The sequence below is a fragment of the Trichosurus vulpecula genome, chromosome 7 (assembly GCF_011100635.1).
Source record: "Trichosurus vulpecula isolate mTriVul1 chromosome 7, mTriVul1.pri, whole genome shotgun sequence".
In the NCBI taxonomy this organism is placed as follows: domain Eukaryota; kingdom Metazoa; phylum Chordata; class Mammalia; order Diprotodontia; family Phalangeridae; genus Trichosurus; species Trichosurus vulpecula.
This window is the reverse complement of record NC_050579.1, coordinates 17,863,670-17,878,207: the sequence shown is the minus strand read 5'-3', so window position 1 is coordinate 17,878,207 and position 14,538 is coordinate 17,863,670. Positions and strand designations below refer to the sequence as shown.

Genomic DNA, 14,538 nt, shown 5'->3' with positions numbered 1-14,538 from the left:
TCTGTAAAAAAAGATGGGACTCGACACAATCCCTCCGAGCTCGCGTTAGATAAGAACAGCAAGAGCGCCTGCCCTCGGGGAGCTTACCTTCTGGGGCAGGGGGAGGGGTCACAGGGCCGACCACAGGCACGCTCCCCGAGACACACAAATACCGGGACCGCCCGCCCCCAGCCCCGCCTCCCGGGGGAGGGGGAGGGGCGCCCGCCGCGCACGCGCACACGCCCTCCCTCCCCCTCCGTCCGGACAATGGCTCCCGCGGGAGAGCGCGCGCGCGCACAGGAGCAGGAGCACGCGCCGCCACCGCCCCCCGCGCACGCGCGGAAGCCAGCGCAAGAGCACGCGTCACCGTGCCCCCCTTCTTCCACCCCCCCCCACCCCGGGTACGCACTCCCTCCCCCCCACACCTCATCCCCTTCTCGCGACTCCCGGGCCCCAGGCTCCCACGCGCTCTCCCCAAAACAGGACACTCACCCTTCGAAGAGTCCGGGGCAAGAAGACCGCGGCCGGAGGCCGGCAGACGCAGGGCGGGGAGGCTGCCTAGACCACGCCCCGCCACGAGGCGCCCGGCTCGGCGCGGCGCCCGACGGGAAACGGACTGCTCCGCTTTGGCCCGGCCCGGCCCGGCCCGGCCCAGCCCGCTTCAGACGTCACGCCCGCGGAGGGGCGCGCGCGCGGTGACGGCGGCGGCGGCGGCGGCGTCGGAGGTGCTCGCGCCCCCCAGGGGGCGGGGCCGGGCCGGGAGGAGGCGCGAGGAGCGGGTGGGAGGGGAAATGGGGAGCCCGAGCCGGCGAGAGCAGAGCCCGGCAGGGGGCGCTTCAGCGGGAGGCAGGGCTCTCTTTGGGGTCTAGGGCCTCTAGGCACTCGTTTTACATTCCAGGAAACAGAGGCCCAAAGTCTACACAGCGTGTTTTAAGTGCCTGCTGCATGCGGGGCTCAGGCAATGGAAGGCAAGGGGCCTGTCCTCTAGGAGCTCAGACCACAACGAATGAGGCCTTTATTAAGTGCCTACTGTGTGCCAGGGACTAGGGGATGCGCTAGGGATGCAAGCACAGCCCCTTCCCCCAAGGGGCCCCGTGTTGGCAATCAAAACGGGCTCTTCGCACCTAGTTCAACCAAGTGCCCTTGAAGAGTTGGGCCTTTATTTCCTTGATTAAGTTAGGAGTCCTTGGCGACCTCCTTGCCTCAAGGGAAAGCCTAGTCTATGTGGGTTTAAGTGGCCTCTATGTGACAATTTCAGGTCATGTGGGGGGGGGGGTGTCGCATATGTGACTCACCCTTGACCCTGAAAAAGGTATAAAAAAAACCAGGGGTTGGCTTTCTCTTTTTGGAAGCTCTGAGCCACAAGCAGTGGTGGCACGTGTGACTCTGGGCCAGCCCTCCTTATGAGCTCCTGGCTGACCTCAGATGTTGGTAACTATGAATTGTATTTGGTCTGTCCATACAATGTTTGTAATTGTTTGTATTTGCTCTGAAGTTCAGGGTGCTGGCTTTTCCCCCTGAACTAAGTGAATGGTATTTGTATACTGGATTAAAGGAAGCTTGTCAACCCCTTAACAGTTGCTTTCCTTAGTAACACAGATCAAAAGGCCCTGGGCTTTGGCAGCATTCTGTGAGCTGTTGTTGTTGGTTTTTCACCCCCACAGCAGCTGCTAGCCAGATTGTTGAAACAGGCCCACAGTCTCATAGCTGACAGTAGGCTCAGACTGTGTGAAAGGAGGATGGGGCAGATGGTGACCCTGGGGGGTGGGGGGATGGGAGAGGCCTTGAGCAGGGTGCAGGACCCTCCCCCTGCCCCATGGAAGGTGTCCCGGAAGAGAGGGGCCCCTAGCAAGCCCAGCCTCAGTTTCCCCCAGGGATTGCCTCTGAAGCCCCTCCCCACTCTCCACCCCCGGTTGTTCTAAGCCCCCTCTTGGCCCCCTAGAATGGAAGGTCCCTTTGGGAAGCCTGAGTGCTCTGGGAGCCTGAGTAAGGAAAAAGGGAAGTGGATCTGGAGGTTGGCAGATTTGACATTTTAGGAAGTAGGAGAAGAGGGAGAGCCATTGTCTGTTGGGTGTCTCACATGCTGATGGGAAGTAGGGGGAGCCACTCCATAAAACAAAGGTCAGCTGTAGGGCAGCTAGCAGGGGAAGTACTTGGCTCTGCTGGCAGAAAGTAAGGCCTAAAGGATCGAGCTAGAAGCACAGGCTAAGTCTCCATCTCCCTCAAAGGGATCCAGCTATTGGCTCCCATCTGCCACTGAAGCAGGCAAGCAGATAGGGTGCATCGGTTCTTGAAGGTGGGCAGGGGGTAAAGGAAGAAGGGAGGGTCCATGGGGCTGGTGGATCTTTCTGCCTTCTGGCCCTCCTGACACAGTGCTAGGTATTCCAAAAATACCTCCTCATTCTCTCCCCCTCTTCACCTCCTCCTATCAAGACTTTCATTCTTTGGGTGGTGAAGCTGATAAGAAAGAAATCTACGTGTAATAATTCAATCTGAAGTGGGAGCAAACCACTAGGGGCACCCCATGCCAAGGAGTGTTTTGCCCTTTGACCCAAATAAAAACATAATTTGTAAAAATGGGTAAAACACCTTTTGCATAGGAAAACTGAAAACCACTTGACTAGTCTAGCCTGGCCCATGCATATTCTTGTGTGAGAACCTGGAAAACCTCAGGTTAGAGAAGTGGGGGGTGCCGATTCGGGGCATGATAAGCCTTGTAGGTTACTACACTTAGACGCACTGTGCCTGGACTTACACCCTCACTTAGCCTCTCCATCCTGCTGATCTCTGATAACCAGGCTGCCTCAGGGTCATGGAACGACATGCCTACAAAAATACCCAGTTCTTCTATGGGGTAACTTGACTATGTAATGGATGGAATCCAGGCATCGCAATACTCAAGAGTGGTAAGAATTCAGCATACTTTGGATGGGCCAAGGGCTGAGAAGAGCATCTCATGGGGTCATTGCCCCATTTCTTCCTCCTGCTGTGGCCTGAAGATCATAGCAATGATGACCCTGCCTTATGTCTCCAGCCCCTAAGACCTAGTTGCACCCTCTTCGTCGAGCACTTGGTGTCTTCTTAGCTTCTCCCTGGTAGTTAAAATTCATCAGTAAGAAAGTCTGGTTGCTTTTAACATCAGTGGCTGGGCTACCTCTTCCGTGAAAGCCTCCTAAGTCTCCAAAGCAGCAGCAACAGACTAGGACTCCTCCAAACCACATCTTCCTCCCCAAGGTCAGGGGAACAAGGGGTAAGCAACTTCAGATGCAGCTTCTTAGGAAAACAGGTTCAGAGACACAGTGCTAGAATGAACCTCAAAGGTCCTCAAGTCCACAGCCTAGTACCCTTCAGGAGCTTTGGGTCATATAGCTCTTAAGTGGGAGAAGCAGGATTTGAAATGAGATGCTCTGAATCCAGAGCTGGCTCTCTTTCTCCTGCACCTTGTGGCCACCCCGCCCCCACGGGAGTCTGCTAACCTTAAGTGTCATCAGAAGGCTGTCAACATCAAATGCAATGAAATGAAAATTCTGTGTATTTCAGTCTTGGAAAGTATATTGAGATAGAAAAGAAAAGGTGATTGTTGTAAAGACAGATGTAAAAGAAAAGGTGCTGGTCCCCATGGAATTGGAAAAGAAAAAATGGAAGTCAGATTTTGACCCTGAACTTCTAGCAACAGAGTGGGAAACCTGCAGTCTTGAGGTCTTCTAGGTCCTCAAGTGTGGTCTTTTGACTGAGTCCAGCTTTTACAGAGCAAATCCTTTTATTAAGGGGATTTGTTCTGGGAAGTATGGATTCAGCCAAAGGGCCGCACTTGAGGAACTAGAGGGCCACATGTGGCCTCGAGGCCACAGGTTCTTCATCTCTGCTCTAGCACCTCAGGGGCCCTGGATGGCTGATACACAGATCCAGGCTGCTTGACACTCCAATTCTCTCAGTGGAAAAAGATGACTCACCAGTCAACTTGGTGAATTCAGCTAGCCCTAATTCCAACCAATCCCTGCCCTTCCTTTCCCTCTTTGCCAAGGAGCCCTCTGGTCTTAATTTGGTTAAACAGGCTTCCCCTCTGCCCTCAAAGAATATGATGCATAGAGTGACTCAGCAAGAACAGTTGGTTTATATAGTAACATTTTGCAGAATTTAGAGCTAGAAAGGACCCCCTGTGTTACAAATGAAGAAATGGAGGCCTAGAGTAGAAATGGTCACAAATTAAGTACCAGAGCTGGGATTCAAACCAGGTCTCTTGACTCCAAATCCAATGCTCTTTTATCATACTACAGCTGAATAAATGAAAAAGCATTTATTGTTATGCAACACATACAAAGAGTAAGAGAGAAAGGAGAGAAGAAAGGAGAAAGAAAAAAGAGAAAGAAAGACAAGGAAGGAGGAAGGGAGGGAGGGAAGAAGGAAGGGAAGGAAAGAAGGAAGGAGGGAAGGAAAATACAAACCCTGCTCTCAATTAGGGAAGACACAAAAAATGGTTCAGCTGAAAAATGGGCAGCAAGACCCACAGTGTCTGGGGGCACTAGGTCAGATGACAGTCTTGGGGGTCTGAAGGATATAGGCACAGGCTGGATGGGGGGGTCTGGCAGATCACTGAGGGAGTGGCAGGTTAGCTGGAAAGGCCTGGTCCTCCAGAGCTGGGGGTTCAAGATGTCATAGTTTGGTTCTGAGTTGGGGTGGGGCACAGAGAAAGCCTGGAGGAGCAATTACACCATTTATCCTTATTTGCTCAGTGATAATGGCTACGCTTTGCTCCCATCAGGGTCTTCAATTTTCACCAATTTGAATTTGCCTGTACTCAGATCAGACCTTTTATGTCCACAAATTACAGGCTGGGCTCCCATGCAGGCAACATACTTTAAATTGGGGGGCACCGCTTCTGCCTCAGGTTAGTTGACCCTTGGTTGGCCCCTTGACCAGCTCCCTTGTGCCTCAAACTCAACATGATTTGGCACTGTTGACTCTTACTGGCTAAAGGTCATTGTCTCTTTTGGATTTGCTTTTATTTTGCAGAATGTCAAGCTGTAAGGTGGATTTTTGATATTCTTTCTTAGAGTTCAGTTTCCCAGGATCCATGGCCATAACAATCTTGTTTCCCAGACTCATGGCTCAAAACATCTCCACCACGCTTGTGCAGCATTATATAATGACAAATGATATAAACATGTGTGCTGAACCTGTAAACATCCACTGCAACTGCGCAGTGAGATACAGGGATGGGGTGATGTAAACTTGTGAGGCTATTGCTGGCAATATGCCTTCTTTGTCTGATGCCCTACAAAACAGGTGGGCTGCGGTCAGTGAACTGGAGAACCCTGAGGGTTGAATGCAGGAGCTGAGATGCTGTGTGCCTTGACCAGCACCCATCCAGGCTTGGGAAGGGTGAATCTGTTTGCCTCACCTGGCCCCCACTGAGGCTTGAGGGGATTTAGGGGAATGCACAAGTTGCACGCCTGTCTCAACTGACCCCATCAAGAAGTAGGGGTAGTTGCCCCACCCCTTCTCACTGGCCCCTATGAGAAGGGTGATTGGAGGATGCTGTAGGAGCTGTGCTTCCTTGAGGAGTTTTGTGACCCCTTTGTGAGACCAGACTAGAATAAAGTAAGATTATAAACCCCTTTGAAGCTGTCTTTCTTGTCTGACCAGATCAAGAGTGAACGTGTGCTAGCAGCCACCCTGTGTGCTAACATTATGTGTCTTATACAAGCACAAAAATATTCGTTTTATCAATATGCACATTTATTGATTCTTCTAGGTCAGGAAGAGGGGTAGAGGACGCAGAAATCAGCCTAAAAACTAATCGCTGCTCGACAAACTGCTTTCCAAAATCCTTGATGTTTTAAGGGGACAGCTCTTTTGATGCACAATGAAGGCCAAGAATAGGGGTGACTAAAGCCATACAGACTTTACTTATTTCACAAGGTCTGAGCACTTCCTCTAAAGAGCAGGGCACAGCCAGCTATGTCTTAGCCGGCAGACTGAGCATGGTGTGCGGTGATTTGTAAACCTGTAATACATGCGTTTCCAGCATTTCTTCTAATAGAGGGGGCAGCTTGGTGGAGCATGTTGGATTTGGTGCCAGAAGGACCCGCTTTCAAATCTTGCCCCAGGCACTTAATAGCCGTGTGACCCTGGGCAAGTCACTCAATTTCTTTCGACCTCTATCTCCTCATCTATAAAACTGGGATATAATTTAGCACCTACTTCATAGGGATGTAGTGAGAATCAAATGAAATGACACATAAAGCACTAAAGAAATTCTAGTGATTATAATTATTATTATGGGTCTTTAAGTTAATTAGCCCAAGAGCCAACCTCCTGGTGTTGAGCTACTGCTTGGTTGGGCTGCTCCAAAATGGTTTCTTGTGGCCACGAGAAACCTTGAGCCTATGCTCAAGCCTTTTCCAGCCTAGCCAAGCCTTTCAGCACTCAAGCTTAGCTAATACAGCCTCTGAGGTGGCAAGGTCACCTCTACAAACCAACAAGAAGTTCCCTCCTGTTTCCCACTACACACATCACGGGCACCGAGGTGTCAGAGAAAGGGACTGGAAGGGCACAATAAATGCAACCCATCTAACACAGAACATTTAAAATATCACAAGCCCAAGTTTCAAACAGCTATTTTTCTTCCAGCAGAATATTTTCTAAGTGTAAGCAAATGATGTAATTCCTCCAAATCGTTCCCCTGTGCTTTCATATCTCATCTCTGCTCTCAACAGTGTGATGACTGATAAGGTCAAGTTTGTTCTAAATCTATGCTAGAGATGCAGTTCAATATTAAATTGAAACGTGTAGGTTAGGGAAAAGACAAAGGCTTATTTCACAACTAATCCCATCACTCACAACACACTTGGACACCACACCTTGTTTTGATGATGCAGGATGTAAACAAGAGGCTTTCCTGTAAGATAATGTGTGGGCGATTTTTTATTAATCTCTTGTTTTTCCAGACTTGGCACAGAATCCATACTGTAAGGCCAGCGACCTTAGCCATCAGTTTATTGGATAGGTATTTCTAGTGAAGAACAACTTACTGCAAACATAAGTTAAAAGATAAATTTATTAGGTACATTACATTTTTTAGAATTCGAGGAAAACTTTGCAAGTACATTTAAATAGAACACAAGTACTGATGGGCTACAACAGAACCTTAAAGACACTGAAATACAAGGTTATCTTTCTCAACGTTGAGTCAACCTGGAGCTCCGAACTGACAACAATAAAAACGGCCGTCACTGCTCCAGACTCTTGGGGAGGCTGCACTTGTGTCCAACTGGATAACTTGTTTTTACCAGTTAACCCCTAAAAAAGAATTAGCTCAACAGTTTTTGATTTTCTGTAACAAGTATCAGCTTCCAAAGAAAGACGAAAAGAAAAATCCTAGTGGAGGGTGGTGCTAATGTATAGTGGGATGGCTAAAAGAAAATTAGTGGATGTCGTTTCTTGATATGCAAAGTATAACCTCTATGTATTTCAAATGAAGTTTATCAGGTTAGGAGGTTATTGAGTGTCGTAACAAGCACCTTGGTCTGAAGACAGAAGAGATATAAAACCACCCACGACATTCTCCCAAGCAACTGCTATAGTACTGCTTAATACACAACTGAAAGAATCCCTGGAACTAACATGCGACCAATAGTGTTTTTGAAAACTGTGGAAAACGCAGGATACAAAGGGAAATCAATCATAAGCCTTAGGCCACAGCTTCAAAGAAATAAATTATCACCATTTAAAGTGTCCTCATCTTCTCCCATCGTGCCTAGTATTCACTACACAAATTAAAAGGTGGGGAACCTTGCTGCACTACAGGAAACAAATATGACATTTACCTAAAGCGATTAATTGTGTAGCTCGAGGGTACAGTATTTGAAACAAATACTAGGAGACATTAGGCACATCCAGCAAATTCAGGCACAATTATTTCTGAAACACGAAAATTCAATTCAGACATTTATTAAGCGCCTACTATGTGCAAGGCACCATGCTAGGTGGTGGGGACACACAGACATGAAAATGACAAAGTCCCTGCCCTCATGGGGCTTACAGTCTCTTTGGAACAAGAATATAAAATAAGTTACTACGCACTTGTGACCGTCATCTTCATCGTCTATCACTTGATGATCCTGAGCACTAGAGTATCTTGGTAACCGCACAAAATGAAAAACATTCATACCAAAAAAAAAAAATCCCCACACTTCAAAAATATTGCCTAAAGTATGATGAAAAACAGATAAAACTATTCTCCTTGTTTTTGGAATTATCGATGGATTCACACTCTCCTGGCTCATGTGGTCTCTGGCACCTAGCATTCTGAAGTGACATAGTTCAGTTAGTCCAAACTGCCCCTATGTTCATTACAGTACCTACTGAATTCATTTATTTAACTACAAGACTAATGAGGTGAGTGAACATGAACTTGGTTTCTAATGACTTGGCTTAAAATACTTTTAAACTAACGTGTCCCTAAAGGCTAACATTGAGAGAGTGATGTTAACTCTTGCTAAAGACAGCAACCAGCTCCTTGCCTTTGCACAAAGAAAGGCCGAACTACCTTAGCCTTTAACAGACGTCTAGGATTCTTTTTAGACTGAACACAGACAGCAGATCATCGTCCCCTTTGAGAAAACTGTCTTGAGGTCAAAGATGCCTCTGAGCAGATAAGCCTCAAGATGCTTCCTCACCCTCACCCCCCCCCCCCCAACACACACACACCATTCAGCCTCTTTTTCTCATGAGTTAGGACAAAATAAAAACACGGGCCCAGTCCTAAGCCTGGGCCCTCACAGCAAATTTTTATTGTCTATTGTCATTTCCAGACAACATAAAAAACCTGGTATGTAGATGGCCAAAAGTAAGAGAACTTTTGTCATCACTTCCTGAGTTTCACCGGGCATCTGACAGTAGAAGTGGACTAGGGAACTAGATGGTGATTGCTGGGGAAACAGAATGCACCAATCAAGAAAGCATTTTCTCTCTTTTAAGAGAAAAGAATGAATGTTAAGCCACTATCGGGGTGAAGCCCCTTTTCCCAATCTGCCTCAAAGCCTAGAATTATGACTTTCTGAAAGTAACTAGTGACAGAAGCCCAATTTGAAGAAAAGGGGACAAATTAATTTCCTCCCCAAGTATTTTTTTCTTAAAAACAAAGTAAAAAAAAAAAAGCCATCCAAATTCTTGTGATAGATCTGAGTTTTTAAACTCTTCCAGGCTTCTGGAAATCCAAAAGGCTGCCACTCTATGCCCATTCAAAGGGGGACAGGGGCGGGGGGTTCCTGAAAATGGAGAAGGACCCATCAGTGGTACCAGGCAGGCAGACACCCTTAACAAGAGCTAATGATTCTCTTTAGTGGGAGAAAGCCCAGAAGGGTCTCTGCTGCTATAACACCTAGAGAAGAAGCCCAGCATTTAAAGGTTCTTTTATCTACCAATACAGAAAATAAATTCACTGCATTCCTTCCTCCCCTAGGGTAGCAGAACTAAATACACAGAACACCGAGCTTGTGTACTCTGAGCATCCCTCCTCCCGACTTGACCTTGCAGATATGAATCTCCAAGGAGCTCCTCGTTATAAAGATGGTCCTTCACCTCTCTTTCACATGTACGTGGTTCACACAGAAGACAATTTCGAACTTGCACTTGGTAACTAAAAAAATGCTCGAAGAGGTAAACACATTTCCTTCCATTTTATTTAATTGGGATCCACATAAAATTCTCCTGCTGTTAACCACGATGGATGGCCTAGAATGCTTCTTCACGTACAAGCGTGTGTATGTCCACGTGAGCAACAGACACAAAAAGCCCCTCAATGGCACGATGCCAGCATGAATGCAATCTTTACTGTTAACCTAAGCAGTACTTCGAATGTCCATACCAACAGGCAGCAATCCTCCGTAGCTGACTGGTTTCACTAACTGAGGATGACGTGTAATTCTAGGACATGTCAAAGAATCAGTTGGGTCTCTGTAGCACAAAAGTAACAACTTCATCTATAGTCAACGGTTTAAAAAAATACCAATTCTCAGCGGTCTTTTAGTTGCTAGTTTGGAAAATGACTTGTATATTACAAAGTTTCAGGCATTGATCAATGAGAAAGAGATTACACACTGGAAGGAGCCTGAGCCTCCACCTCTCAGATGCAGATCTTGTCCCTCAGAACGTTGTCATGGTTATTACTAGGGTCAGCACGCAGAAAAGTTTATGAATGAATGCATAAGCGTTACAAAATCCAAGTAAACAGGTCACAAAAGACAAAGAGGCTAGACCACATAAGTCATTTATGTGGAGAAAACCATTTCTGTATCAAGTGCCTTTATTTACAGATGGGCACCAATTTACAAATACACATAACAATGCAAACAAATCCCTGTATTGCTACCTTCGATAATATTATGTACACAAGAAATTATACAGCAGTTTAGTAAAAGCAGAAATTCTTTGCTATAATGAGGGTATATTTATCCCCTAATTTCAGTTTAAATGTTTCCTGTTTTAACTCAGGCTAAGAGACTGTTTTACACTTACTTTTTCTAATGCTCCTGGATGCCTTTTTCAAAGCATCTTGTGATCTGAGAAGCATCCTATAGAGATTTCCAGGGAAGTCTTTTTGTGTGGGTGGTCTTTGCTCTAATACATTTGCAGGGTTTCCTTTGTATAGCAAAGAGATGCACAGGATTCAGTTTCTAGCTAAGTATGAAAGAGCAGGTCGTGGAAAACAAACATCTGTACCCTCCTAAAATAAGTGAAACACTCCTGCATTCTCTGCTTTCTGATAATAGCTCTATGGGCATCGCCATGGATGGAACACAGCTCCCCAGCATTTCAAGTTGGTGGAGCTATGTTACGTTGACACAAAAATAAAATAGAATCACTCGTAATGAGATCCTTAGATGTGCCCCAGAAATGCAATGCAGCCACCGTTCCTTCCATGAAAGCTAGTGGGAGATTAATGCAGTGCTGGAGGAAAGGACGTGGTTTTGGGGGCAGCTGACATTTCTGACCGGTGGTGGGTAGAAAGGATACATAAAGATGACACTGAACTTTAAATCAAGGTGAAAGGCTGTCTTTTTTTTTTTGGTAAGTTCATTATGAAAATATGACCCACTGTCATAGGTGGTCCCTGAATGTGAAAATTGGCTTTCCCCTTGACGGGAATGGCAATACTTTGTAGCTAATGAAGATCCCACTGAGATCCCTGGACTCACCCATCCAGAAGCTGGATCCTCACCAAAGGAAGGCATCCATTTGTGAGATGAAAGCAGTTCTTGACCACGTGGGCCACTTCAGGGAAATGAGCAGCTTCTCTGGTCTCCAGGGTCTCTCCCAGGGCTAGAAACAGTTAGCCCAACCCAAGAACCACTTACTATGGCTCTCCTTGACATGAGGCACCAGGCTATTTTCCTTTCAAAGGTTTCATACATACTTTCCAAATGAATTGGCCTGTGTTTTCTGGCCTTCAGGGATTACTTCTATGAGTCTCCCCAAATTACTGTTTTCAAAAAAGAGCAGTATTTGATCACAATCGCCATGAGGTGCCTCTCTCAGGCATTTATCAAACTAAACCAATCACCAAATTTCCATCCATAAGAGAGAAGTTCACTAATAAAACTTTTCACCTTACACCTACTTTCTTGTGACATAAGATTTTTTTTTTTTTTTTTAAGAAACGTCTAAGCATTGAGTGAGCCAATGTAGGCAAGCCAAACAAGGAAGCTCTAGGCAGCTTTCCTGGAGAATGAATGTCACAATTAGGCACATACAATCTAAGGAGAACAGACTTAGAATGAAGAGAGTATTCACAAATGGTACAAAGCTGTGTAGGAAGGCAGGCGATCTAAGCCGCAGTGTACACAGCTCTACCAATACCTGTGAAGGTTACCTCCCCCGAAGGCCTCCCTTGGGACAAGAGAGGGAACAACTTCAGATCATTATTACCACGAGTCAGAGTCTGGAAGACTAGTAAGGCTTTGAACATTGGACTATTTACAATTTGGAAATGGGCTCTGGCCCAGGTCAGGGAAACACGGGAACTCTCTTGTTTGCATATAACACGTAAAAACCAAACACCAGAAACCTCGGGAGTCTGATTGGGGTCCTTGGAAACGTTTCCATTTGTGGTGGAAGAGGCGGCGGCGGCTTCTTTGCGCCTTCCTGGCTTACAGTTTAAAGCACTTTTCGTTGTATCTGTGAATAGTCACGCAGCCGTGATAGGACACCGGCCGTGGCATGGCAGCCACCCCGGTGATGATGCTAGTGGCTGGATCGTAACAGAGGATCGTGTCTGTTGCTTCTCCATTTTCCCGTCTTCCACCCAGGATGTAGATTTTGCCATTACACACAGACATGCCACAGTTTTCCTGTTTAATTAAATATGTGAAGAAAAAAATGAATTATTCAAGTAGTTGTAGGGGGAAGCAGAAGTGTGCCATAAACATCACTGAGCACTTCTACATATAGCAATTTAAGGTTTTCAAGCACTCTACCATCATCCTCTCATCACCCTGAGAAGCCGCTGCTGTTATTGTCCCCATTTCACAAACAGGGAAACTGAAGCAAAAAAGATAAGGGAGGGCCCAGGCTCACACAGCTATTAAGTGAATGAGGCTGGATTTGAACTCGGGTCTTTGTGACTCGAGGCCCAGCATTCTGTGCATCCTGGCCCCCTCTGCTGTCACTGTGCTACTTGATTCTAAATACCTGATTAAGAACTGTATGATTAAAGCCTATGGCCATTCTCTCATATGCATTTTTAATATGCAGTTTATAAATTATGAATAATATACAACATATAATTTGTTTCTGTTCCAGAGTTTAGAAGTTAATTTTCCATATTTAGTCTCAAAGAGTATGCTGAAATTCAAACGATACATCTGCTGGGACTATATCGTAGCACCCACTGGAGAGACGTGCTCACTAGAGATCAGTTTTCTATGCCTAAGCAAGACTATTAAAATTACTATGGGACACTGGACAAATTATTACTTTATGTGCGCAAATTTAAAACCATCACTTTCTTCCTCAAAAGAGGTTGTCTATTTAAAATATTAAAAAGAAACTATGACTTTCAAATGGATTTGGATCATCACAACCTTGTCTATGTGGCCGATTTCATTCCATGATGAAATTGCTGACTTTATATATCGTAAAGGCCAAATGCCAGCAAGATCACAATAGAAAGTTCAATATAACATGCTTTTCCTTCCTGTGACTGCCAATCTGTAAAAACTGTAGATGAGGATGAGCAGATAACTCTGTAGCGAACAAGCAAAAAAGCAAGGCTCCAAGACAGCAGGAAAAGAGGGAGGTGAGAAGTCCTTCACCCTTCTCGTCTTTCTTCCTCTAAGCTTCTGGACTTTTCATAAGCTGTGTCACTGTGGTGTGTCTGGGAAGTTTAGAGGGGAGTATGTACGTGTGTGCGCGCGCGCGCGCGCTCGTGCTAACATTTATACCTACCCTGTGCTGGGCACTGTGCTAAGTACTTTAAAAATATTGCACTGGATCCTCAACAACCCTGTGAGGCGGGTGCTACTATAACCCCCATTTTATAGTTGAGAAAACCAAATCAGACAGTGGTTATGTGACTTGCCCAGTTAGGCAGTGTTAGAGGCTGGATTTGAACTCAAACTTTCCTGAGGCCCCATATTCTATACCCTGTGCCACCTAGAGACCTCTACATATAACTACATATCGTGTACACAGAGACATGTACACAATATACACGTCCATAATCTAGGGCAGGGCTGTCCAAAATGCTGATGTGACCCGCCTACAAGCACAGAAAGTGACATAAATGCTTTAGTAAATGAAGCCGAGCTACTGCAAAGCTCTCACTAAAATGGCAAATCAAAACATGTTTTCTATTGTTTCAATAAAAACCTAAAATTTGGACAGCCTTGATATAGGGGACCAAACCCTGCTCCCCACCCCTACTCTCACTTCCTGAAGGGAGGAAGGAAGGGAGAAGGGAGGGAGGAAGGAAAGCAGGATGAGGAAAGAAAGAAGGCAGGAAGGAAAGGAAAGGAGGGAGAGGAGGCAGAAAAATGGCCTCCCTGCAGGGGTGAATCCTTGACCTCCAGGCCATGTGTATTTTTATCTAAGAAAGGGCAGGACTTTTTGATATGGCCCTAGGGAAATAGTAGTAACCACAATAACAGCCGCTGACATTCACAGTGCTTGAAGATTTACAAAGCAATCTGCCTGCTTTCTCATTTGAGCTTCCCAGCTGCACCTAGGCAGGTAGAGTGGGGCTTCTCCTTTCTCTCACCTGGGGTGGTAAAGTAACATTTCTCCCATTTCAGAGAGAAGGAAACTGAGGTTTCAAGAGGAGACATGAGGCATGTCCAAAGCCACACAGACAATAAAGGCTAGAGGGAAGAGGCCGCCCAGGCCTGTGGGGCTGGAAGAGCAAGTTCCGAGTCGGTGCCCACGGTTATTTTATCCAGATGGTAAGAAGTACAAAGATAGTTTGGTGCAGTTCTCATGCAGGGAAGCATTCTAGTGGACAAGACCGAGATGTAGACTGAATAATAATAATGAGGACTGGGGACATGGTTAAGAATGTTA

At 46.1% G+C, this 14,538-nt stretch overlaps 2 protein-coding genes across 8 annotated transcripts in view; both read right to left on the bottom strand.

The window, feature by feature from the left end:
• The window catches only part of YEATS2 (YEATS domain containing 2), a 108,360-nt gene extending 107,687 nt beyond the window's left edge, over nt 1-673 (bottom strand). For 2 of the 3 annotated variants that reach the window (XM_036766718.1, XM_036766719.1), the window contains exon 1: nt 472-586. The gene's annotated coding sequence lies outside the window, so the exon portion shown is untranslated. Of the gene's footprint in view, nt 1-471 lie in introns of all 3 variants that reach the window. The other variant, XM_036766720.1, reaches the window with a different exon arrangement.
• A 6,348-nt stretch (nt 674-7,021) lies between these two features.
• KLHL24 (kelch like family member 24) overlaps nt 7,022-14,538 on the bottom strand; it is a 45,310-nt gene continuing 37,793 nt past the window's right edge. For 4 of the 5 annotated variants that reach the window (XM_036768525.1, XM_036768528.1, XM_036768526.1 and 1 more), the window contains one exon: nt 11,989-12,332. In XM_036768525.1, the coding sequence (XP_036624420.1) occupies nt 12,132-12,332 (201 nt within the window). In that variant the 3' untranslated portion in view covers nt 11,989-12,131. Of the gene's footprint in view, nt 12,333-14,538 lie in introns of all 5 variants that reach the window. The other variant, XM_036768524.1, reaches the window with a different exon arrangement.